General features: G+C 39.4%; 1 protein-coding gene across 1 annotated transcript in view; it reads right to left on the bottom strand.

The window, feature by feature from the left end:
* Window positions 1-211: 211 nt before the first annotated feature.
* Window positions 212-24,951, bottom strand: part of LOC103250844 (WD repeat-containing protein 48) — a 41,459-nt gene continuing 16,719 nt past the window's right edge. Inside the window, exons 2-16 of the mRNA XM_021708237.1 lie at window positions 23,874-24,014; window positions 18,726-18,804; window positions 17,667-17,749; window positions 17,415-17,544; window positions 17,220-17,333; window positions 15,597-15,685; window positions 14,812-14,913; window positions 9,814-10,038; window positions 6,677-6,751; window positions 5,677-5,779; window positions 4,641-4,738; window positions 2,214-2,321; window positions 1,801-1,897; window positions 1,231-1,326; window positions 212-295 (exon numbers count right to left, since the gene is read on the bottom strand). Coding sequence (XP_021563912.1) covers window positions 288-295; window positions 1,231-1,326; window positions 1,801-1,897; window positions 2,214-2,321; window positions 4,641-4,738; window positions 5,677-5,779; window positions 6,677-6,751; window positions 9,814-10,038; window positions 14,812-14,913; window positions 15,597-15,685; window positions 17,220-17,333; window positions 17,415-17,544; window positions 17,667-17,749; window positions 18,726-18,804; window positions 23,874-24,014 — 1,548 coding nt within the window. The 3' untranslated portion in view covers window positions 212-287. The remainder of the gene's footprint in view (window positions 296-1,230; window positions 1,327-1,800; window positions 1,898-2,213; window positions 2,322-4,640; window positions 4,739-5,676; window positions 5,780-6,676; window positions 6,752-9,813; window positions 10,039-14,811; window positions 14,914-15,596; window positions 15,686-17,219; window positions 17,334-17,414; window positions 17,545-17,666; window positions 17,750-18,725; window positions 18,805-23,873; window positions 24,015-24,951) is intronic.

Here is a 24,951-nt window from a genome sequence, read left to right as displayed (position 1 = left end):
AGTTTGCCTGGGTGGGTCTCGAACCCACAGGCTCAGGCAATCCACTCACCTCAGCCTCCCAAAGCGTGGGATTACAGGCTGAGCCACCGAGCCCAGCTAGAAGACTGGTTTTCAAGGAAGCATGCCATCCTCATGTGAGAGCTTTAAATTCCACAAATCATCATGGATGAATCTGTCAACCAGAACAAAGTCCCTAGCAGGAGGTACTCGCCACTGTTGCTCTCTCCTGGTGGTCAGCAGAAAATCTCCAGTAGAGTAAGCCTCAGTAAGTGGAACTCAATGACCCTTCAACCAGCTGTAGGTTACACATGAGATGTGAAATTCTAAGTTGTTTCTTACCCTTTCCTTTAATAAAACTGAACCAAATACATACATTCAAAACATGTTCTCCTCTGCCGCCCAATCTGGCACACACTCCTTTCAGATGTCCTTAATTACATTAATTCTTTACAAATTCACGTTCAAGTACCCTGTCACTTCTGAGTTGGAATTTGATTTTTTGGAAACATCCAGAGTCAAAATCAGGTAGATCATCAGGCTAGAAAATACCAACATTTCAGGTCAACGTGATCATGCAGTGATAAACCTGGCTTTCTAATGTAGCTAATTAATTAACTAGCTTGGAGGTAAATCCAAAAGATCATAGATACTCTGAGGAATGTTTTTGTGATAAGCCTGCTAAGGTGCCTGGTTTTAAGGTAAATTTGAATATATAGGGTTTATTATATCCATAAGGTGGTCGGCCCTCTTGGAATCACAGTCTCAGTTAAGACTGGATGGATGAACTGGGCTCGGTGGCTCAGCCTGTAATTCCGCACCTTGGGAGGCAGAGGTGAGTGGATTGCCTGAGCCCGCAGGTTCAAGACCCGCCTGGGCAACTTGCTGAGACCTCATCTCTACAATAAATCAAAAAATTAGCCAGGTGTGGTAGCGTGCGCCTGTAGTTCCAGCTACTTGGAAGGCTGAGGTGGAAGGATTGCCGGAGCCCAATGGGTCGAGGCTGCGGTGGCCGGGAGCGGCCACTGCACTCCAGTCTGGGCGACAGAGTAAGACTCCAACTCAAAAAAAAAAAAAAAGACTGGATGGATGCTCTTACTTTGGGATGTGGAAGAGAAGACAATAAATTGGACACACCACAAATATTTATTATGTCACATTTCAGCAAATAGCTTACATATCTTTTAGTCCTGAGTAATTTTTAATCAATTATTTGAAAATAAAAACACTAACCATGGTTTACTTCATTTTCCTCTTCATCCATTGGATTCACATGCGTTCTAGGCCAATATTCTAGGAGTGCTTGAAGTAAAAGTCCTCCTAAATTCACTGCAAAAAATTAATTAAGAAGAAAGAAATGGAAGAGAGTTAATTAGCCTTAACCTAAAAACAGAAGAAGAGAAATATAAAGTATAAGTTTTCACATATTCTGATGTTTAATTCTTCATCCAATGCCACTGATGTTTAAAATCAAGACTTTAGAGATTTTGCTAAGGCCTGTTAAAATTTTATCTTGGAATGTTTAAAGCAATGATGATACAAAGCAAACAGATGTTTTACTCATTCAGAAGTAGCCATTCTTTAAAAACAAATAGAAACAAGAATTATATTCTTTAAAGGGCTATTTCCATATGAAGCCACTAAAACTGTTTTCTACAAACCACATTCTTAGAAGAATACTGACCAAGGATATAATCAACAAAATATAAAGAACTTTTATAAAGATGAGTACAAAGAAAAAACAACTCAGATTCACCTTCTCTTTCAGAGGGAAGAAGAAAAAGGAAGGACACTTTAACTCACATTTTGGATCTGACCCATCAGGGCTACTGAAACCAGCATCTTTTGCAGAAACCCAAGCAGCAAAACAGTCACTCTCATCCAAAGTAATAGTCAACATCTGTCAAAAGGAAAAACTGTTAGTGGCATTCTATCTAAATACATTCTCCAAATAAGTCTCTAAACGTTAATTTATTAGTACTACTTGACTAAGTCTAAGCCATAGATGCAGGAACCAAAATGTGTTTTATGTGATTCAATGCAATTACAATTTACTTTATTGGGATACCAAAGGCAATTCAACTGCATTTTTTAAGTATTAACACAAAAAACTTTCTTTCACACCTAAAAACATAGGACTTTGTAACTAATAATTATGAGCCACCTTAGAAATATCCAGTTATCTCAAATTACACAAATATCAATTGCTAACTTACCCCTGTTTTTAAGTCTACTGAGAACCAATTTGGCACATACACCATTTTAAATCTTTTCTTAATTTCATCTTCAAAATCTACTTTGCCCAGATCTTCAACTTTACACGCCTATACATCAAAAAGAAAGCATAATCATATTAAGTGGTAAACCATTTGATTCTGACTTCGCTATTCAAAATGTTATACATTTTCTCACATGTCTAAATGAAATGGTCTAAAATACATTTCAAAAAGAATGTGGTCTTTTTAAAAAATCTTAAAGTATTAACCTTTAAATAACTATCTGCTGTGACAAAAAATTTCAATGAAAAAAACCCCACAAAATAGTCGTTTGGGGGGAGAAATTATAATTCTGCTGATATTGATACACTTACCTGGAAGTTAAGCCAAATGAAAAGTCACAAGCAAGGAGAAAGTCACAAGCAAGGAGAAAGTCTCCAGTGAACAAACAGGTTATAAGAGCTTACTTTAAGAGAACTGTGAAGTAATATATCAGACAACAGCTAATACAGGCAGTCATTTAGAAGTTTCTCTTTATAAAATTTCACTGTTATAATCCTTCCTTATTCCTTCTCTCATTCCCTAAATAAGCATGCTCCACAAAGTATGCCTGGAACTTTCTCTGGCACCAAGTGGTATCTCGAATGACAGCTCACTTCAATTCTGAACCAATTCACAGAATGCTCCCCACCTTCTCATCTTAACAGCAACATGGCTCTTTCCCAAGGGTCTCACTTTGTCAGTCATCTCAAAGGGATCCTGCTTATGCTCCCATGCCACCATCTCCATGTAAAACAGTCTTAGTCCTTTGAGGCCCATGTCATTTAGCCACCGTTAACTGTACATCTTTCTTTCCTTCGCTGCTAACAAGCTTCCTAGTCACTCTCCCTAGTTTCCTGGAGATTGGAGCCCTGGTTTAATGTCTTGCAGTCCATCTCAAGTTCTTGTTTTTATCCTGGACAACATCATTATCTACATGGATGACACGTGACTTGTTGGCCTCTCAATTCCTTGATAATATTGCCACTAGAAATGCATGATCTCAGCCGGGCTCGGTGGCTCAGCCTATAATCCCGCGCCTTTGGGAGGCTGAGGTGAGTGGATTGCCTGAGCCCGCGGGTTCGAGACCCGCCTGGGCAGCGAGACCAAATCTCTACAATAAATCAAAAAAAATCAGCCAAGTATGGTAGCGCATGCCTGTAATTCTGGCTACTTGGAAGGCTGAGGTGGAAGGATCACGGGAGCCCAGCAGGTCGAGGCTGCCGTGGCCGGGAGTGGCCACTGCACTCCAGTCTGGGCAACAGAGTGAGACTCCAACTCAAAAAAAAAAAAACAAAAAAAAGAAATGCATGATCTCCAGCCTCAAATTTGTCATCGTTTCTAGCATGTCCCTTTCTCCTAATAACCCGTTTTTCACCTTACTTTCCCTATATGACTTCCATTCACCAATCCAGAAACCCGGACTATCCTTGCTTCTTCCTTTTCTTTATACTCCCTTCATTAAAGTACCACTCTTGTTCATAGGCCTAAATAAACAAGATTTTCCTAATCATTCTTCCTTCTTCCTCCCTCCAAACATTTGGCAATGTCTGGAGACATTTTTGGTTTGTCACAACCTTGGGGGAATTGCTACTGGCATCTAGTAGGTAGAGGTTATGGATGCTGTTAAACATCCTACAACACACAGGACAGCTCCCCCAAATCCCCAAGTGATTATCCCGCCCAAAATGTCAATAGTGTCAAGGATGAGAAACACTGATGTATTCATTTTAAGGTAAGGCAGCATAAAACACCATTTGCAATACCTTAACAAGAGAAAATGGTTCCATTCAAATGGTTTTAGAGGCCGAGCTTGGTAGCTCAGCCTGTAATCCCAGCACTTTGGGAGTCCAAGGCGAGTGAATTGCCTGAGCTCGTGGGTTCGAGACCAGCCCGGGCAACTTGGTAAGACCTCGGCCGGGCTCGGTGGCTCAGCCTGTAATCCCGCGCTTTGGGAGGCCGAGGTGAGTGGATTGCCTGAGCCCGTGGGTTCGAGACCCGCCTGGGCAACTTGGCAAGACCTAATCTCTACAATAAATCAAAAAATTAGCCAGGCGAGGTAGCGCACACCTGTAGTTCCAGCTACTTGGAAGGCTGAGGCGAAAGGATCGCCGGAGCCCAGCAGGTCGAGGCTGCAGTGGTCTGGAGCGTCCACTGCAGTTCAGTCTGGGCGACAGAGTGAGACTCCAACTCAAAAAAACCAAAAAAAACCCCAAAAACGGTTTTAGGTTTTTAAAAAGATAAATGATGGTCTTTCTAATATTCACATAAGAAAGTATCCACTCCTAGTATAAGGTTTTGCCACAATTAAATCTTGATTTATATATGCACTATTTTGATTATCATACATAAACATGAAAAATAAAGGAAGTACAAAAAGATACTCACCTTTAGTACATCCCAATATGCCACATTATTATTGGTATCTTTGGTTAATATATGTCTCTTATCATTAAGAATGTGGCATTGAATAATACTAGCACCCCCTAACAAAAAAACACACACACACACACACAATTAGCAAAACAATCCTTCTACATTTTAAATTCACAGTGTGGCAATAGTAGTTAGCTGGTATACAACAGGAACATACTAGCCAACAGAAAAAAGGCAAACCAGAAGACTATATAATTCTATCTAAGGCAATTTAAGACCAGTCAATTATTTATGTTCATTTATAAACATTCAAAGAAAAACTATCTGATTTTAATAGATTATGGCCATGAGCATGCCACTGCACTCCAGTGTGGGTGACAGAGTGAGACTCCAACTCAAAAAAAAAAAAAAAAAAAAAGAATAGATTATAGACTAAAGGGCTCTTCACTTCAAGGAGCTATTAGTGGAAAACTGTTGAAAGGCAACAATTTTATCCACTGGGCTGTTCAAATGATGACAGGAAACCTCTGCATTAGTCCCACCTTGCATTTACGTTTGCTTCTCAGCTTCCTTCTCTTCTATGTCTTCTGAACAGATAATCTATTCTTAAGGTAACAGCATGAACATCTATGAACTACAAATGAATGTGCCACAAAAAATTCTAATCTCAAACTCTGACATTAAACACACCCTGTTTTTTTGCTACACCAACTATAGCATGTAGAATTTTAGGACCTATGTGTCCTTTTCTGCCTTATGCCAAAAGTCAACATTAAATCCTATACATTTTATAAAATGGCTTTGGCTTTACCATGGCTATTCTGATGTTGGGAAGAAAAATTAACTCATGAAGGCCTACTTTTAAAGTCACTAAATAGCATTTTAAAAAAACAATGTTTTCTTGTATTAAAAATAAACTAATATATTATCTTTTATTTACATCAAAATTACATTTAAAGAAAGGTCATTGTCTTTATTTTTGTCAATCTCTCAGAAACTGTAATTAACTTCAATAAAGGATATGATAGCTTCCAATTTTCTTACTCACCTTTAATAACCTGGTCAGGTTGTGTACAAAGGGGTGTTATAGGATTTGTACAGTCATTGTCATAATCACCAGAGGCTCTGAAATTATGAATTCCCTTCAAAGTCTAAAGGAACAAAATTTGTTATTTAATCATTTTATGCTTTTGAAGCTTTGCCATTCTGTTTAAAGTGGTGAGAAAAATAAAGAACAAACAAGAAAACCTCAACAACCACTACATTAACCAAAAACGATTTAGTCACAATTACCTACCATCATCTAAAAAAAACAAAAACAAAAACAAATATTAAGAGGGAATGTGGTCCTTTGGGAGAAAAAACTATGCACAAAAGCAGGAGTACTCTTCCAGGTAAAATTATGTTGATCACAAATTGCACAATGCAATTTAGACAACATATAGAACATTTTTAAATAAGCACACAGGAAGAAGACTTGACCTGCTTTAAAACAGGAATAAATGCAAACACTTTCTTCTTTTCTTGATCTGGTGATCAAGAAAATAAATATTTAATTAAGATTAAAAAATTAATAGTGCTTTGGATGACTTCTCCCTGTTTATTCTCTATTTCTACCACTGCTTTTCATGCTATGAAAAGGAAATGAATCTGACAGCACAATTTTCTGCTTTCTCTTAAGCTTAGAAAAAATAGAATCCTGACAAATTTTCCTGTTTTGTTGGTACTTGGAATGCCCGTTTTCAAATGCAGCTTCATGAGGCCATAAGATGTACTAATATTTCCTGGTTTAACAGTATCTATTCAAAGCACATCTTCTATATATCTTGGCTCCTGACAAAGATGACAGAAGCTTTATTTTTACTATTACCTTAATTTTTGATTTTTGGGATCACACCTGCAATCATAGAGATGTCAGGTTTTGGTCACCACTCAAATGCAAGCTAGAGTCAGGGTCACACTGAGCATTTACTACTGGTGTCTGGCAAGTCTGCGATAACAAACTACATGTTGACAAACCTTTGCTAGGTATTCAGTGAATCACTTACCCATTTATTTACTGTAGACTTAGTTGTTGCAACCCAGATTGCAGGGGGTGGATCAGCTGATCTATCAAGCTCCATCTGAAAACAAGTCACGAAAATACTGCTTTGTAGAATGTCTCAGAACTGCCAGGACTAGAGATACATTATTAAATATCAACTTCTTCATGCAACAATTGTGTGTTGACTATACTTGGCCATGTGTGAAAAACTAGGGATGTACAGAAAAGTGAGGGAGTCCCTTTGTTAAAGGAATTCACAGTCCTCTAAAGTGTAATGGGGTGATTTCTTGCCAAAAACCATGCTGACAGTTTTAAGTGTGGTTAATCTGAGTGACTTAAATGGACAGTTAAAAGGATGAAGATGTTTTATAATTCTTTGTTTTTGCTACTCCAGTTCTTATGTTCTTTCTTAACAATAAAGAAATACATTTCTTTTTTCTTTGAAAATGTTTGTGGTAGGCCGGGCATGGTGGTTCATGGCTATAATCCCAGCACTTTGGGAGATTAAGGAGGGAGTCCAGGAGTTCGAGATCACCCTAGGCAATATAGCGAGACCCACCCCCCTCCACCTCTGCAAAAAATTAAAAAATTAGCTAGGCATGGTGGTGATGCACGCCTGTAGTCCCAGCAATTTGGGAGGCTGAGGCAGGAGGACTGCTTAAGTCCAGGAGTTCAAGAGCAACCTAGGCAACATAGCGAGATCCCGTTTCTACAAAAAATTAGTCAGGCGAGGTAGGAGTACACGCCTGTAGTCCCAGTTACTCTGAAGGCTGAGGCAGGGAGGACCATTTGAGCCCTGCAGTTTGAGACTTCGGTGAGTCTGATTGTGCCACTGCACTTCAGTCTGGGTAACAGAGTGAGACCCTGACTCGATAAAATAAAATAAAATGTTTGTAGTAAAAAAATTCTAACAATACAGCAAAAGCAAAAATACCCCTCATCTCACGCTGTTGCCCAGGCTGGATTGCAGTGGCATGCTCATGGCCACTACAGCCTTGACCTGCTGGGCTCAGGTAATCCTTCCACCTCTGCCTTCCGAGTAGCTGGAACCACAGACACATGTCACCACATCTGGCTAATTTTTTGATTTATTGTAGAGATGACGTCTCGCCAAGTTGTCCAGGCTGATCTCGAACACATGGGCTCAGGCAGTCCTCTCACCTCAGCCTCCCAAAGCGTGAGCCATTACACCCAGCTAATACCCCTCATCTAAATACAAGATACCCAGGAACAGTTTACTATTTATTCTTCTGTATTTTAAAAATATATAAAAACATGCTTCTAGGCATGTATATATTACACAAGCAGAATCACTCTATATTCACCCACTATGCTTCCTGTATTAAGAAACAGCACGTTTGGAGTGGTGGGTACAGGGCTGATCTCCTAGCTGGCAGCAATCCTCCTCAGTTTAAAATGACGTTCCATATAACACATGGTTATGTCTGCATCAAGTGCTTTCCATCTTAGTTCCACAGCCAAGAGATCCTGGCAGCTGCAGGATTCATAAAGCGGACTGTTTCTCCTCCATGCTTGTCTCTCCCATCAGCTTGCTGCCTGCACACATGCTGTGTATGTATCATTACAAATTCAGCTTTGCTTCTCTAAAGATTATTGGTTTGGTCCATTAGGGTCTGCCATCTATTTTAAAAAGCTGTACTTGGTCAGTTTTGTCTGAGTTCTTAGGCCACAGGCATCCTCTCAATTATCTCATTTGACCTCCATTCCCCTTTTCAGCCCTTCCTCCTATACTGTGGTCTGGGATTTATGATGTCACTAAGTTTTGTAGATAATGGATATTTGCCGTTCTATTTCTTGTTTTCCTTGTGCTCAGATGATTTCTGAGAAAGGAGGGTAGTGCTGTCTTTATGCCTCCATTTTAAATCTGGAAACCTCCTTACTATTATTTCAATATTTAATTCTGTAATTATCAGTGAGGCTGAACATCTATCTATCTTGTCATATAAGATCCAACAATTAAGTTTGCGAATTCATCCTAGAAAAAGTGCTACATGCCTCACTGCTGAATCACTAGGGTCACCTTTGAAGTACTTCCCTTGGGAAGCTATGCACTGATGCCAGCACCTCGTCCACCCATCAGAACAATTTTGGATTTCTTTTTCTGGAATGGCCATCACTGCTATCGTCATATTACCCTTGATGTCCTGAATGTCATCAAGTGTTTTCCTTTCAATATTTCCTTTATCTTTGGGTAAAGAAAAAAGTCACTGGGGGCCAAATCAGGTGAGTAGGGAAGGTGTTTCAATACAGTTATTTGTACAGTGCTGTCAACAAAAACACACAGTGGCAAGTTCATGAACTTGTCAGACCTCAAAAAATAATGACAGCTCTGAGAGCCATTCCAGAAAAAGAGTTCCAAAACTGCTCTGATGGGTAGACTATGTGCTGGTGTCGATGCATAGCTTCCCAAAGGAAGCACTTTGGAGGTGACCACAGTGATTTCAGCAAGGAGGTATGTAGCACTTTTTCCAGGATGGTTTGTGAACCTAATTGTTGCACTCTGTATGTTGACTGGTCATTTTTTAGTGTGTCCATATTAACGCTTTTAGCAGGTGTCAATATGTCAATATAAATGCTTTAAAGACTCAAGTACCATTTTACCCTCAGTGCAGATCCTGACTGTCAGGACTGCTTGGGGGCAGTGATGATTGAGAGTCTGAAGCAGCTTGTGCCCTCCTCTTTAGGAGTACTCGTCCATATCCTTACTCCTGAGACCATAGACACATTTTCCAGACCTCCCTCTGCTTTGTTGTCTGCTCAGATAATCCTAAGTCCTCATATTCCTCCTCTTAAAAACAGGCAGGAAAGTCAGGCAAGCTCAGGAACACGTGTGAAGCAATTTCACTAGAATTCACCAGTGCCTCACTAATGTACCTGAGAAGTTACAATTTCTTCTACAGGTGACTTACATAACTGTTTAAAAAAAAAGCAAAAAACAAAAACCATCCCAGCACTGATCCCCTGAGTATCTAATACTGACACTCTTCTCTGTCAAGTTCTACCTATGATGAAATACCTTTTTTATAACCCCACAATTGATTCATGTTTTAATATAGATTTTGCTGTACTTGGGTAACATCAGCAACAACTTTCATTATAAAAATAAAATATATGACTTACCTTAAGGACTGGTGCTTTTTCTTCACAAATTAGCACTCGAATGTCAGGGTTTCTTAGGTCTGTACAATAAATCTTTCTGTCCCTTCCTCCAGAATATACATGTGTGAAAGCATCATTGACCTGCAGGGCCCAAACTCCTTCATCATGGACTCGGTATGTTGCTATACATCTCTGCTGACCAAGGGACCACAGGCGAATAGTCCCATCAGAACTGCCGGAAAGGCACTGCAAACCAAGCAAGGTAAGGTTAGAAACCTGCCCAATGAGTAGAGTTAGAATTTAGGTAGAGATATAGTTACACCTAAAATAAAAAGAAACAAAAACAAAACAAAAAAAGAAACCTGCCCCAAAGTTCCTGCTTTCCGTGTTTTGCACTTGCCTTCTCCCCAACTCCACACGGCCAAACACACACCTCTAACAACCAGTATTTCTGCCTCTGATAAAGGTTTCTGACAAGCATGCACCACAGGCTGAAATGACCAAGGGCGGCAGTGCATGCTCACATAAGGGGAAACCTCTGGGCAAAACCACCTCTGTAGTCCATCCTGCAGGCAAGCCCTATTCGGATGATCTGATAAGGGAGATGAAGTTTGAGGGCAGCTGAAACTAAGGAAGCAATCTGCATAGGCCTGTCGTTCTCAACGTGTGTTCCCAGCTGCATCAGCCTGAGAACTTATTAAAAATGTAAATTCTTGAATCTCATCCAGAACGAATGAGGCAGAAACTCTGGTAGGGCCCAGCAATCGGTGCTTTACGAGGTTTTCCAGATGAGTCCGATGTACACTAAGTTTGACAAGCACCACCCTAGGCCAGCAAGTCTTTTGGAGCCCTGGTTACACTGTTGTCTCATACTCTCTCTCATGGCTCTGGACTCCCGATGGGCTGCCAGGTCTTTTGAGTTTTACTGATAGCAGTCAGAAGTAAAATCTAGTCTCAGGCTTACCATTCACTATCTGTGACCTTGGACACTTCCTATACAAGGCTCAAGTGAGTTAACATTAGCAATTCTGACAATTTCTGAAGGCTCATGAGAGTTAACTACATAGAAATTGCTGGCATACAAATTAAGGCTGAGCATACTGTGAGTCTGACAGAAAAGGCTGAATTAGCCACCCCATATCCACACTCAGCATGTCACTATGATGACTTGGAGGATAAAAACTTCATTTCCTTGGGAAAAACAATAGCCTTGAGGAGAAAGCTAGTGCAAGAGTATGAAAGTCAGTAAACAAAGAGCTCTAAAGAACAGAAGCATTAAAAATGTAGCTGGGTGTGGTAGCACATGCCTGTAGTTCTAGCTACTTGGGAGGCTGAGGCAGGAGGAGCGCTTGAGCACAGGAATTTGAGACTGCAATAAGCTATGATCATGCCATTATACTTTGGCCTGAGTGACAGAGCAAGACCGTGTCTCTTAAAAAATTTTTTAAAAAAGAGAATGGAAGATAGTTGTGGGCTTAGAGTTTTGGAAGGTGCACAAATAGATGAGACCTCAGGAATAAGGATTTACTGGCCTGCCCTGTGACTTTAAGGGGACTTTAGAACTCTAAGCGTATTTAATTAAATGAACACATACTAGGAAACTTTTCCACTAGCTGCCAGGAGCATTAGTGGCTCAATCACCTATTCTAACTAGTTCACAAGGAAATCAAGAGACTAACCAATAAAGAAACTGCCAGGGGTTAAAGTCACAAGCAGACTTTCAACATGTAATCTGATGGGGTTGGGGAAAAGGAGGGACTCTCCATTCCAGGAAGAAATGCTAGTCCAACATGCCACGTTAGTAAAGCTGTGATCCCTCAGACTCTAGACAATGCATCTACAGAAAGCAAAGTCTGACAATTTTAGGAGGATGAGAGAGGCAAAGAGGATGGGTTGAAAGGCGTCATAGCCAGGGCAACTTGTAATAGGAAAGCAATAAGTCCCAAATCCAAAGTACACAGTTGGAAGCAGATGAGGAAGCACAAAGTTGTATCCACCCTGATACAGAACACAGAATAATCTCCAGTGGTAGCCAGTATTCTATGATTACAAAAATGCAGTCCCCCAAACAGAAAGCTACCACTTTGAATGTATAATGTTGGCTAACTTCTTTGCAGAATTTGGCAGTATGATTAAACAATGTCCAGTTTTATAGGAATTTTAGTGCATGGTATCTTATAGGAGCTGGAGGAGGCATTTTCCACTGCCTAAACATGAAGTCAACATTGTGAAGTGACTCCTGGGACTAAGACAGAATGTCCCAAATGGTTCTGCTAAATCAGACTTAGTGGTACAGATTCTGTAGCCCTCACCAGACACCTGTGCTTCTGCCAATGAAGATGGAAGTATTGGTGTACTGGGGCTAGGCTGCTCCTGACCAACAGGGGTGTTCCTGGGACGGTCACTAACACACAATTTCAGCTGCCAATAGAGAGCAGCCAAGTGGGCAAGGAAGGTTAGGGCGAGAAGTGGCCTGATACTCTGAGACCTCCAGACCCATAAGCTAGATTTGGTAGGACTTGTATTACTAGAAACACCCTGTGAGTGACACACAAGGACATGAGTGACTCAAACCAAGATGGCAGGTTGTCCCAGTAACCGAAGCAATTAACTGCCTGAGAAGTAGCTGACTTCAAGTGAAGAGCATTTGAAACTGCACAATTAACTGCCTGAGTAAAAGGGATGAGAAGATAGGTGGCTCTGCCCAATAATGCTGGCACCAATCGAAGCACCAATCGAAGCAACGGCAATGCTGACAGACCTCTTCACAGGCAGAATTCCCTTGAGCAGAACTGCAAATAGATTTGGTAAATAAGGATCTCACTCCGCAGCAGTGGAATGAGACAACAGGCAGAGATGTTCATGGGATTTCCTGGCCTAATATACACACATACATATGTTTCTGTTTGCTTTTGTTTTTATTTCTGTTTCTATCACAAGACCTTGACTTACAACACCACAAGAGAGCCTATACTACAACCTTGCAGGGCAGTTCAGTAGGATGCACTATAAACTGTGGCATAGTAAATGATACCTATCTTTTCCATATTACAAGAATTCAAGAATGAGTAAGAAAAGTTTCTTGTTTCTTCTTCCCTTTTTTCCATATGAGTAGTTATAGTTGTTCTGTTGACCAATTCAATAATGCAAATATGCTGGATTATTGGTAGTTAAATTTACATTTAGTCTATAGTTGCCAATGAGGAAAATGGAGGAAAGAAAAACTAGATGAAGAATGACACTTCTGAACTATACACTCTAAGACTGACAGGCAGCTTTTAAAATAAAGCCACATTACCACCTCTGCTTATAATAAACGTCGCTGACTTCAAGTGAAGAGCATTTGTAACTACACATGTGATATTTAAATCACCTTTTATAGAAGCACAATTATAATGGTACAGATAGGAATGAGGGATGGGATGCAGCAGACAGGAGGAGCTTTAGAAGGTGTGCTAGACCCACAGCCCCCTTCTGGAAATCATGGAGACCACATGACCCAGTCTGATCCTGGACTAGCTGAACAGTCATGGGCAACCATCTCAAGTGCAGCCTTGCAGCTATACTGCCAAACAGTGAGGAGCTGACTGCACTGGGCCTCTTACTCACATGAGAATGGGGCCAAAGGAACTCAAGAGCTCTAGAAAATGCTCTGGCTTATAGGAAAGTAAATACTTATATATATTATGTTCTCACCAATTATATAAACTATATATTATGATTCTCATTTGGCATATAAGTAAATGAAGGACTAGTAAAGTGAAGTCCTCTCATCAAGGTCACATAAGTACATCACAATCCTTCCACGTTTCCAAAGACTTCCACAAGTACCTCCAAGACTTTCTTCTCTTGGTTCTGAAAAGTGCTCCTTCAACTAGCTTTTCAAACTTTCCTTTCACTTCTGAAGACAAAGATTTCTCTGATTCCCATGAGAGGCAATTTCTGTGTCTTAATTTCCACAGGAGTAACAAACTGATAGTGTTTCTCTTGTCATCATCTTTCTACTTGCCCTTTTCTAACCCCATCACAATCAATTCCGTTTATCTCTGATCTTATCACTGCCCTCTGAGAAAAAAATGGCCTAGGGAGGCAGGAATACATGGCAGAGGTGTCTTATACCATAAAATGGTGTTGAGTTTTTCTGGTTTCTTATTATCTACACCGATAAAAAATTATTTTTCCACTGCTACAGAATAAACAGAATTGTGATTTATAATTCACAAATTATGTAGTCAACAGAGCTAATGTAACATTACCAAAATGTTTTTCTTTGAAATGTTTACTCTAAGCATTATGTTAGAAAACTAACCTGCTGGGTGTGGGGGCTCACGCCTGTAATCCCAGCATTTTGGGAGGCTGAGGCTAGAGGACTGCCTGAGCCCAGGGGTCAAGACCAGCTTGGGCAACTTAGCAAAATCAAATCAATACAATAAACCAAAAAATTAACTAGGCATGGTGGCATGTGCCTGTAGTTAAAATTACTTGGAAGGCTGAGGCGGAAGGATCACCTGAGCCCAGCAGGTTGAGGTGGCAGTGGCCATAAGCAATGCCACTGCACTCCAGCCTGGGTAACAGTGAGACTCCAACTCTGGGAGAAAAATAAAGGAAAACTAACCTTACAGATTGTATCTAAATTGTCAACTGACAAAACCTGCCCCAAAGTTAGACCAACCATGAGGAAATTTTTCACTTCATACACTGGAAGAAAGCATTTAATACCAAAGCTTCCCTCTGCTTTACACAGGTAACATTTTTAGTTATTTTAGCCTCTATAAAACATTATGGATAAGAATTATCCTAAGGAAATTCCTTATTTTGCCTTTACTCATAGGTGATGCAAATAGAATAGTTTTTAAATGCAGTTTACTATATATGCAATTTAGTACTTTAAAGATTTAAAATTAGACCACAATTTATAATTTATGTGGCTTTCAGTTTGAATCAACCCATGCAATAGTATACAAAGTGGGAAAATTTCTGACAAGGTCATTAGGTAAATGTCCAAATGAAGCTGCATACCTGTGTGCCATCTCTGTTCAATAGCAGTGCTTTTACATTATCCGTGTGTCCCTTAAGCTTCATTAGTTTTGCACATGTTCTTGGATCCCATACTCTTAATACCTGTGAATTTTAACAGATTACATGAACTGGATATATACTTGATCAAATTTAAGTAATAGATAACTTTCACAAGTCAAATGACAACCATTAAATTCCACCAAGAAAATACTGCCTCTGCCAACAGATACTGTCCAAGGCTTCCAACCTTAGAGAGGAAGTCTTTCTAATGTCAAATGATGTCAAATGCCCCCCTCACCTCCTGTCACTGTACATAGTTATATAATTTAATACTATTATGTATTAAAATAAAACTTTTCTTAGCCGGGCATGGTGGTTCACATCTGTAATGCCAGCACTTCGGGAAGTGGAGGTGAGAGGACTGCCTGAGCCAACGGGTTCAAGACCAGCCTGGCCAGCTTGATAAGATCTTGTCTCTACATTAAATCTAAGAAATTAGTCAGGTGTGGTGGCACTCTCCTGTGGTTCTAGCTACTTGGAAGGCTGAGGCAGAAGGATCACCTGAGCCCAGCAAGTCGATGTTGGGGTGGCTGTGAGCATGCCACTATACTCCAGCCAGGGTGACAAGAGTGAGGCTCCAACTCAAAAAAATCCCACAAACAAACAACTTTTCTTTTAGCACCCAGTAGACAAAACTATTGTTTACATATTTAATTATTACACAGATCAAATTATCTGAATTTATTTGTTTTCTAGTGTTCAAAACACTCTTTAACACCCCTTACCTTCTCAGTGGACCCTGATACAATGATTGTTCCCAGTTGATTCATGGCCAGGCTATAAATGGAATCTTTGTTCCCGCTTAAAGAAGAAGCTATTGAGGATAAATGGAGCTAAACGTTAACAGAACTGGCAGCTGTTTAGTAACTAGTCAACAGAAACTGCAAGTTTAATGATAGAATGAAGAAAATCTTATCTTTATGAGTACTCTAAGAAACAGAAATCTATCATGGAAATAATTCTAAACAATAGTATCATTATTGAAATGTATATTTTTTCTGGATTTGAATATACACAAGTGTTCAATAAATATTTGTTAAATTGAATTGCACTGCAATTCAATTTTTAAAGCTAGTCACATAAGTAATGTATTTTTAAAGATATGTGTGCCAATTAATATGAAAACATGTCTAATCTCACTATTTTTCAAAAAAACACAAATCAAAACAAAAATACCATTTTCATACACCAAATCAGACAAAAAAACAAGGTAATACTTAATTTTAAAAAGAATACAGTAAAATGGCATTCTCATACATTACTTGTGGGAAGATAAATTGGTACAACCTTTCTGGAAAGAAATCAGACAATGTGTAGCAAAAACCATGGTCATGCCCTTGACTCAGAACTCAGTATCAATGGAAAAAAGTTTCATATAAAACTATCTATATAGTATGATCCTAATTTTACAATAAATACATTATAACAAATATACTGAAAAGTTAGCTATTATTAGTGCTATTTCTATAATCATAAAAAATGTGTGATATCCTCGCTAAATAATTCTAAACAAGATGTATCTATAGCAGAATCTGTATCCACTAAGCCTGGTCTCTGACCTTGTGACACTCTGTTTTGCCCTGTTCCCTCCCATTAGTGACTCTTTGAGATAGGTCTTACATCTAGAGAGTCAGAGCCTAATGATATATGACAGCAGCCAGCAAGGACCAGCTGCTGAATCACTGAGATAGTTCACAGGTGAAACATCAAGAAGAACAAGGGGAACATAGTACTTGGGCCTTTGCATATTTCCTGGCAAAACAAAATTCAAGAGATTATAAACATTGGTTTCCCGCCTTGCCCTCCTTGGCACATATTAGTAGAACTGTTTTATCTCTGTCAATGTAAACGTTCCACAGAATCATGATAAATTGGACCTAGGTCCATGTCTTCAACACAGACTTCTTCCAGGATAGGCTTAGCCAAAACTGTGCTCCTAAGAGTCTCTTCTGACAACTGACCTGTTGGACTCCATTAGGTCAGGCCAAGCATGAGGCTGAATTTCAAGCCTAGACTTGTATAAGTCTGACTTGGCAGTATGAGATCTCTTAGCTTATGAAGCATCCACACTATTAATCTGCTGTGAACATTTCTGAATTGCCTCTATTCCTCTTGGGGGTCTTCTGGAAGTGACTTGATTCTTTAGGACTGCTCTAAAAAGGGTCCTGCTAAATTGTCATTGAAAACCTTTTCTTTCTTTCCCTTAGGTATTTTCCATCTTAGACTCCAAAGTTCTTACTACACAGGAACACTTTTAAAAGTTTACCCTGCAGGGACTTACACTTTAGCTAGGGAGCTAAGACATGCATATGTACAAAAAATAACCAGGTTACACCTGGAGAAGTTACCATTTTTAGACTGCAGTGAGGAACTAGCTCCTTGTTGTTCAATCATACTCTTGGGGGCTAGAACGCTGTAGGTAGAAGCACTCTCAAAATATGAACCACTGTCTCGATGCAAACCTATCAAAAATGTTTTATAAACCATTCTTTATTTATGTCAACTTGGATCACTTTCAAAGAAATTTTTTTCAAACACCTTACTTGTGACAGTGTTATTTGAGGCAGTCAATGCTGTTAGAGTATTCACATCCCAAAGGAATATTTGTCTGTCCAACCCAGCTGATGCTACCAGTTCTTTATCCTTGGCATATGCTAAGGCCTTTACATAATCCTGCAACAGAACAGACATACTATGAGCTACTAGATACTAGATCAGTAAGAAAACAAGCCACACAAAATATTAAGATCCCAATATTACACTAAAGACACTGAGAACTGTATTTGTTATCTTACCTTATGTGTCCTTAATGTTGACATGCAAAATCCTTTATGGGCATTCCATACTTTGACTGTCGTGTCCGAAGAAGCAGATATTACTAGAAGAGACAAATAATTAATAAAACTCCTTAGTAGTATGACTTATAACTTTAAAAATTTATCTTAAAACAATGCAACACTAATCAAACTAACGTGTTCTCTCTCACACACTCATATTCACATAAAAACTCTTTCTATAACCGATTGTATATTGCCTCAAATGTTTTTTATCTCAAGACACAAATTCAAGAGAAAAAAATATACATATATACACATATATACACACATATGTTTATTTTATTTTTATAAATAGGGCAAACTTTTTAATGTTCTGCTGAAGCCTCGACTAATTTGACTGAGAAAAATGTTTCTAACTCAGACCACAAAATCAGAAATGAATTTTACTAAAATAAGAACTCAAAAGAGGTGTAAGTATGACTAAAATAATATATATGGGTCAGGTACGGTGGCTCAGCCTGTAATACCAGCACTCTGGGAGGCCGAGGCAAGTGGAATACCTGAGTCCGCGGGTTCGAGATCAGCCCAAGCAACTTGGTGAGACCTCGTCTCTACAATAAAATAAAAAATAGCTGGGTGTGGTAGTAGTTCCGGCTACTCGGAAGGCTGAGGCAGAAGGATTGCCAGAGCCCAGCAGGTCAATGTTGGGGTGGCTGTGAGCGTGCGTGCCACTGCACTCCAGCCTGGGTGAAGGAGTGAGACTACAACTCAAAAAAAAATAAAGAATATATATGAATTTATATACAGTTCAAATGCAGGCAAAATTAACTACGGTGTTCAGACAGGAGAGCAGGTACCTTGGGGCAAGGGACAATGACTGAAAGGGGACTCCTGGTAATACTCTGTTTTTTGATCTGGGTATTTACTTTATAAAATTTTATTGAACTGCAGTCAAGGTGTATGTACTTTTCTGTATGTATGTTATACTTCAATAAGAAAGTTTACACATAAAAATGAAAAATATGTAAAACTGAATCAGAAACTTCCAGAAACCCAATAAACCAAAGAAATACTTACATGTTTTCCCATTACAACAGAGTACAATGTCGTTTACCCAATCGGTATGATGTTCCATAGATGCTATATATGGATCTTGCTGAAATTAAAAGAAAAATCATAAGCATTTATACTAGAAAATACAATATATTATAAATTATAGATATACTTAAATTATTCAATTAATGTGACAAACTGCTCTGAGGTCTTAAAATTGAAAACTAAATTCAGAATAGATTTTCACCAAACAGGTGATGTTTCCAGATATCAGATATAAATAGTTTTGTTCAGGACAGTTTTACTATTAATAAAATCCTAGGTTTCCAGGATAAATGCTTAATTTTTATGCTCTGTGGTAGCGAAGGCAACAAGCTCCAGGTTAGGCACTGTGTGTGACACAAAGTAAAAAACCAGACTTGAAGGCATTTGCAGGCTAAGGGGATTTGAATCAGTGGTGGCAAAGGCTCCCAGCAAACAGCGGGGGCAGAAATGAGTCTCGTGAGTGTGGTGAGGAGCCTGGCCTGAAGGCAGAGGGAGATAAACACTTCTGCTTTTAGCTTCCTACTACTGTTTTTACTTTCAGAGTTAAATGTTTTCTTCATGAAATCTACAGTCCTTCAGAGAAGAAATTCAATCCAAAGTCTGAGGGAATACTAACTGTGTCACCATTTCAATTACGTAACTTGAGATTCTTTTATTTCTCTCACCTGGTTTAATTACCAGGCGAGGTCTTTAAAGAAGAATATTTAGTTATCATCCTACATCTAAAACAGGCAAGTTTGAAACACTTCGTGGGCAAAGAGAACGGCTCTCTACCAGTCTGTTTGAGAAATGATGCTATTCAATCTAGTCATAAAATGAAGACCAGAATGTTTAGGGCAGGACAGGCAGATTCCAGATTCTTCCAGGTTAGTTCTTGTATTTTCCTTAATTTGAAATACTGTGATTTCCTAGAAGGGAGACATTCCAATTCAAATATAAATATCAAAAAGCATTTCAAAGTCAAATATAAATAATTTTCTTACTTTCCATGCTTTTGACACTGGGTCACCACTGCTTCCATTGGTTAAAGAATTCAAAGTCCACTGGACTGAAGTCCACTTAAAAAGACATTATCTATCAACTATGCAAAGTAGTTGTTCTTTTTCTTCATGGAACTTCAGACTTGTAAAACTTATTAAAAAAAGACACAGCTTGGCAGGATATGGCGGCTCATGCCTGTAATCCTAGCACTTTGGGAGGCTGAGGGCTTGATCCCAGGAGTTTGAGACGAGCCTAGGCAATATAGCAAGAACTTTTCTCTACAGAACAGACAGACAGACAGACAGACACAGCCTTTTAAAAATATAAGGCCTACTAGCACCAGGGTTTTGGAGTTAGGCTGAGTTCTAATTCTCTGTCACTTACTAGTTATTTAACCATATGTTTCTCTGAACCTGCTTTCCCATCAATGAAAATGGATCCTAACAGCTGCTTTGATACCGTGAGAATTAAAATCATGTTGGATATAAAACTGCCAAGAGTGTATGACACAAGGTTAAGAGCTCAATAAGCGTTCCTATTCCTTCTCTGAATCTTCTTTTCTATGTCATTGACAATATAGGCATTCCAACAAAATATCAAATAGTTTCTTCCCATTTAACTGGGAATTTATCTTTACATATATTTAAATTCTGTTCCCTGCTTAAGAAAGCAGATTTAAAGCTCCTGAAGGACAGCATGTTGTCTTCATAGTTTTACAACAATTGTCTATTATCTAATAAGGTCCTATGGGTCTGTGGGGGCCCTAATCACTTTTAAATGAAGAAATCAAATATTCAAGATTAATTATAAATGCAAAAGTATACTTAACCTTTTTAATGTAAGGTTCCTGAGAGGCTTTGGGGAACATATTAAAAGCAGAAAAATAAATTGTTGAAAGTAATCACTCTACCAGTCAAACCTCTTTGTTCCTTTATAGCAGAGAACACTTAAGGCAAAGCTAGTTTAAGGAGTCCCTACTTCTGAAACTTTCCTACAATGATTTTTCTCAGACGCTTAAGAATTCTGGCTGCTGGAAGTTCTAGCTAGAGTAATTAGACAACAGAAGGAAATCAGGAAAACAGAAGGGCATCCAAATAGGAAAAGAGGAAGTCAAGTTATCCCTCTTTGCTGACAACATGATTCCACGCCTCGAAAATCCAAGGGAATCTGTCAAAAACCTTCTTGCACTGACAAAGGACTTTGGCAAAATCTCAGGGTACAAAAATTAATGTGCAAAAGACAGCCGCACACTTATACACCAACAACAAACAGGCAGAGAACCAAATAAAAAACAGAATTCCATTTACAATAGTAACAACAACAACAAAAAAATGAAATACCTTGGCATCTTCCTAACCAGAGAAGTGAAAGAACTTTACAATGAAAATTACAAAACACTGCTCAAAGAAATCAAAGATGACACAAACAAATGGAAAAATATTTCATACACATGGATTGAAAGAATCAACATTGTTAAGAAGTCTATCCTACCCAAGACAATCTACAGATTTAATGCAATACCCATTAAATTAGCAGCATCATTCTTCTTAGACCTGAAAACGACAATACAGAAATTCATAAGGAAACCTAAACAACCATGAATAGTCAAAACGATCCTCAGCAAAAGAAACAAAGCGAGGGGTATCAACGTCCAGACTTTAAACTTTATTCTAAGGCTACAATAATCAAAAGCCTAGTATTGGTACAAGAACAGACATATATAGACCAATGGAACAGGATAGAGATTCCGGAAACAAAACCTCAATTTCTCAACCATCTCATCTTCAACAAAGCCTTCACTAACAACCATTGGGGAGAGGAAAACCTATTCAGTAAATGGTGCTGGGAAAACTGGCTGACCACATGCAAAAGATCAAAACAAGACCTCTACTTATCACTATACACAAAAATCAACTCTAAATGGATCAAAGACCTAAACATAAAGCCTCAAACTGTAAGAACCCTAGAAAACGCAGGAGACATTCTTATGGAAATTGGAACTAGGAATCAAAACCTCAAATGCCCATGCCATAAGAGATAAGATAGACAAGTGGGACCTCATCAGACTGAAAAGCTTCTGGAAAGCAAAAGAAACCACAGAGGAGAAACAGCCCACAGAATGCGAAAAAACACTTGCCAACTGTATATATGACAAAGGCCTAACACCTAGGATCTACACAACTCAAACGTGCCGAAAAGAATAAAGCAAACAGCCCTATTACAAAGTAAGCAAAAGATATGAATAGACATTTCTCAGAAGAAGAAGACATATGAGCAGACAACAGATGCATGAAAAAATGCTCAGCCTCACTAATCATCAAAGAAAGGCAAATTAAAACCACACTGACATACCACCTAACTCCAGTCAGGATGGCCATCATCAATAACTCAAAAAACAACAGATACTGAAGAGGATGTGGAGAAAAGGGAAGATGTCTACAATGTTGGTGGGATTGTAAACTAGTACAACCTCTGTGGAAAACAGTGTGGCAATTCCTAAAAGATCTAAAAATTGACTTTCCATGCAACCTTGCAATTCCCACTCTGGTAATATATCTGGAGGAACTCAAATCACTCTATGAAAAAGACACCTGCACACAAATTATTGCAGCATTATTCACAATAGCAAAAGCATAGAATCAACCATGCTGCTCATCAAAAGTGAATTGGATTAAAAAAAAATGTGATACATATATACAATAGAATTACACAGGCACGAAGGAGGACAAAATTATGAACTTTGCAGCAACTTGGATGGACTTCGAGTCTATAATACTCAGTGATCTATCACAGAGACAAAGAACTGAGTACCACATGTTCTCACTCATAAGTGGATCTTGAACAACTATCATAATACTATAAGAAAGGAATTGGCAATAGTGGGAAACATCAGGGATGGGGGGGGGCACACTTCATCAGTAAGGGTACCTGATCTCAAACCAGGTAAAGTAGAGACTGAAGTGAGGCCCAAACTTTACCTGTACGATGACCATTAGTATATCTAACCTTGAATTGTACCCATCTTTAAAATAAACATAAAAAAATTAAAAAAAGAATTCGGTTGCAATGTCTTTATAGAGTACACCAAATAACTCAATGTTCAAAGAGGTTAAGATCTAAAAACTATGAGGCCAGGCATGGTGGCTCATGCTTATAATGTCAGCATTTGGGAGGCCAAGGCAGGAGGACTGCCTAAGCCTAGCAGTTTGAGACTATCCTGGAAAACATAGCGAGACCTTGTCTCTACAAAAAAAACTTTAAAACCGGCCGGGTGTGGTGGTGCATGCTTGTAGTCCCAGCTACTAGGAAGACTGAAGTGGGAGGACTGCTTGAGCCCAGGAGTTTGAAGCTATGGTGAGCCATGATTGTGCCACTGCACTCCAGCCTGGAAGACAGAGTGAAGATTCCTACTCAAAAAACCAAAACAAAACAAAAACACTGAAACCATGAAAGGTGTCATATTAGACAGTGAAAGCCATTTGTGCAAAATGTGCTGAGTTTAAATTTGTTTTTGTTTTGTTTTGTTTTGGAGTTGGAGTCTCACTCTGTTGCCCAGGCTGGAGTGCAGTGGCACGCTCATGGTCACCACAGCCTCGACCTACTAGGCTCAGGCGATCCTTCCGCCTCAGTCTTCTAAGTAGCTGGAACTACAGGCACATACCACCATGCCTGGCTAATTTTTTTTTATTTATTGTAGAGATGAGGTCTCAACAAGTTGCCCAGGCTGGTCTCGAACCCGTGGACTCAAGGAATCCTCTCACCTCAGCCTCCCAAAGTGCTGGGATTATAGGCGTGAGCCACTGCCCCTGGCCCTATTTGTTTTTGAGTAGGGATCTCATTCTGTCACTGAGTCTGGAGTGCAATGGCACAATCATTGTTCACTGCAACCTCAACCTCCTGGCCTCAAATGATCCTTCCGCTCCAGCCTCCTGAGTAGCTGGGACTACAGGCATGCACCACCATGACTGGCTAATTTTTAAATTTTTTTATAGAGACAAGGTCTTATTAAGTAGCCCAGGTTGGTCTCAAACTCCTGGGCACAAGCAATTCTCCCACCTCAGACTCCCAGAGTGCTGGAATTACAGGCATTAGCCACTGCACCTGGCTGAATACAGATTTAAAATGTAAGCCTGACCCCTGCCTTACCTTGTGCTGATTGACACTCCATATTCGAATGATGGAGTCTCGGCCGGCTGTGAAAAGTCTATTTAGTGCTGGATCCAGTTGCAGGGCATTGACTCCATTTCGATTGTACTTCTCCACTTCATCTCTAATAACGTAGGAAACCTGACAAACATGTCAACATATGCTTTTTATGAAGTTACAAACCACGCAATAAAACGTAGTCTACTAGTGGCAAATCTGAAACAGAAAATCCCATGTTCTCCAATTTGAAATTTATTTTTAAATCCAGTAAACACTTAACTTTTTTTTTACTCTTTAGAGACTAAAGAACTAAGAAGAGAAAGATGGTATTAATGATAGCCTGTTTCAAGATGAGCAAGTTTGCTGCACTACTGCAACTGCTTCCTAATTGGACTTCTTTCCCATTCTTGTTTGTCCTTAATCCATTTTTCACAAAGCAGCCAGGGTAATCATTCAAGAAATCTGAGTTGGAATGTGTCTCACCTCTGTTCAAAAACCTCCAATCACTCATGATTTGAAATGAACTCCTTTACACAACCTGAAGAACCTCGTTCACCTCTCTCTGGCCCCTCATCTTTGCTACAGTTCCTTGCACATACAGTGCCTCCTCACACATGCTGGCCCCTGTTTAGAAGCTCTTCTCTCCCTCTGTATGGGTAACTCCTATTGCAGACTTCGTTTGTTTAATGCTTCCTTTAAAAGGTCCTTCCTGACTTGCCATGCAAAATGAAGTTTTGAGTTCCTATAACCCATTCAACCTTTTCTTCAGGGTACCTTTCCCTACTTTGTTACTGTTAGTGACCTCTATCTGTTTCTCCTGGAAACACAGAGGATCAACCACAAATAATTACAACTAAGAAAAACTCAATAAGCTGGCTGGCAGTCAAAAGCAATACGTTTCTAATGGACTGAAATATAAGTTAAAAATATAAGTCGGGCTTGATGGCTCAGCCTGTAATCCCAGCGCTTTGGGAGGCTGAGGTGAGTGGATTGCCTGAGCCTGCGGGTTCAAGACCTGCCTGGGGCAACTTTGGCAAGACCTCATCTCTACAATAAGTCAAAAACTAGCCGGGTGTGG

Source organism: Carlito syrichta, unplaced genomic scaffold, assembly GCF_000164805.1.
Source record: "Carlito syrichta isolate Samal-C Ts95f unplaced genomic scaffold, Tarsius_syrichta-2.0.1 Scaffold135600, whole genome shotgun sequence".
Taxonomy (NCBI): Eukaryota; Metazoa; Chordata; class Mammalia; order Primates; family Tarsiidae; genus Carlito; species Carlito syrichta.
The sequence above is the reverse complement of the archived record's forward strand: the minus strand, read 5'-3'. Positions and strand labels throughout refer to the sequence as shown.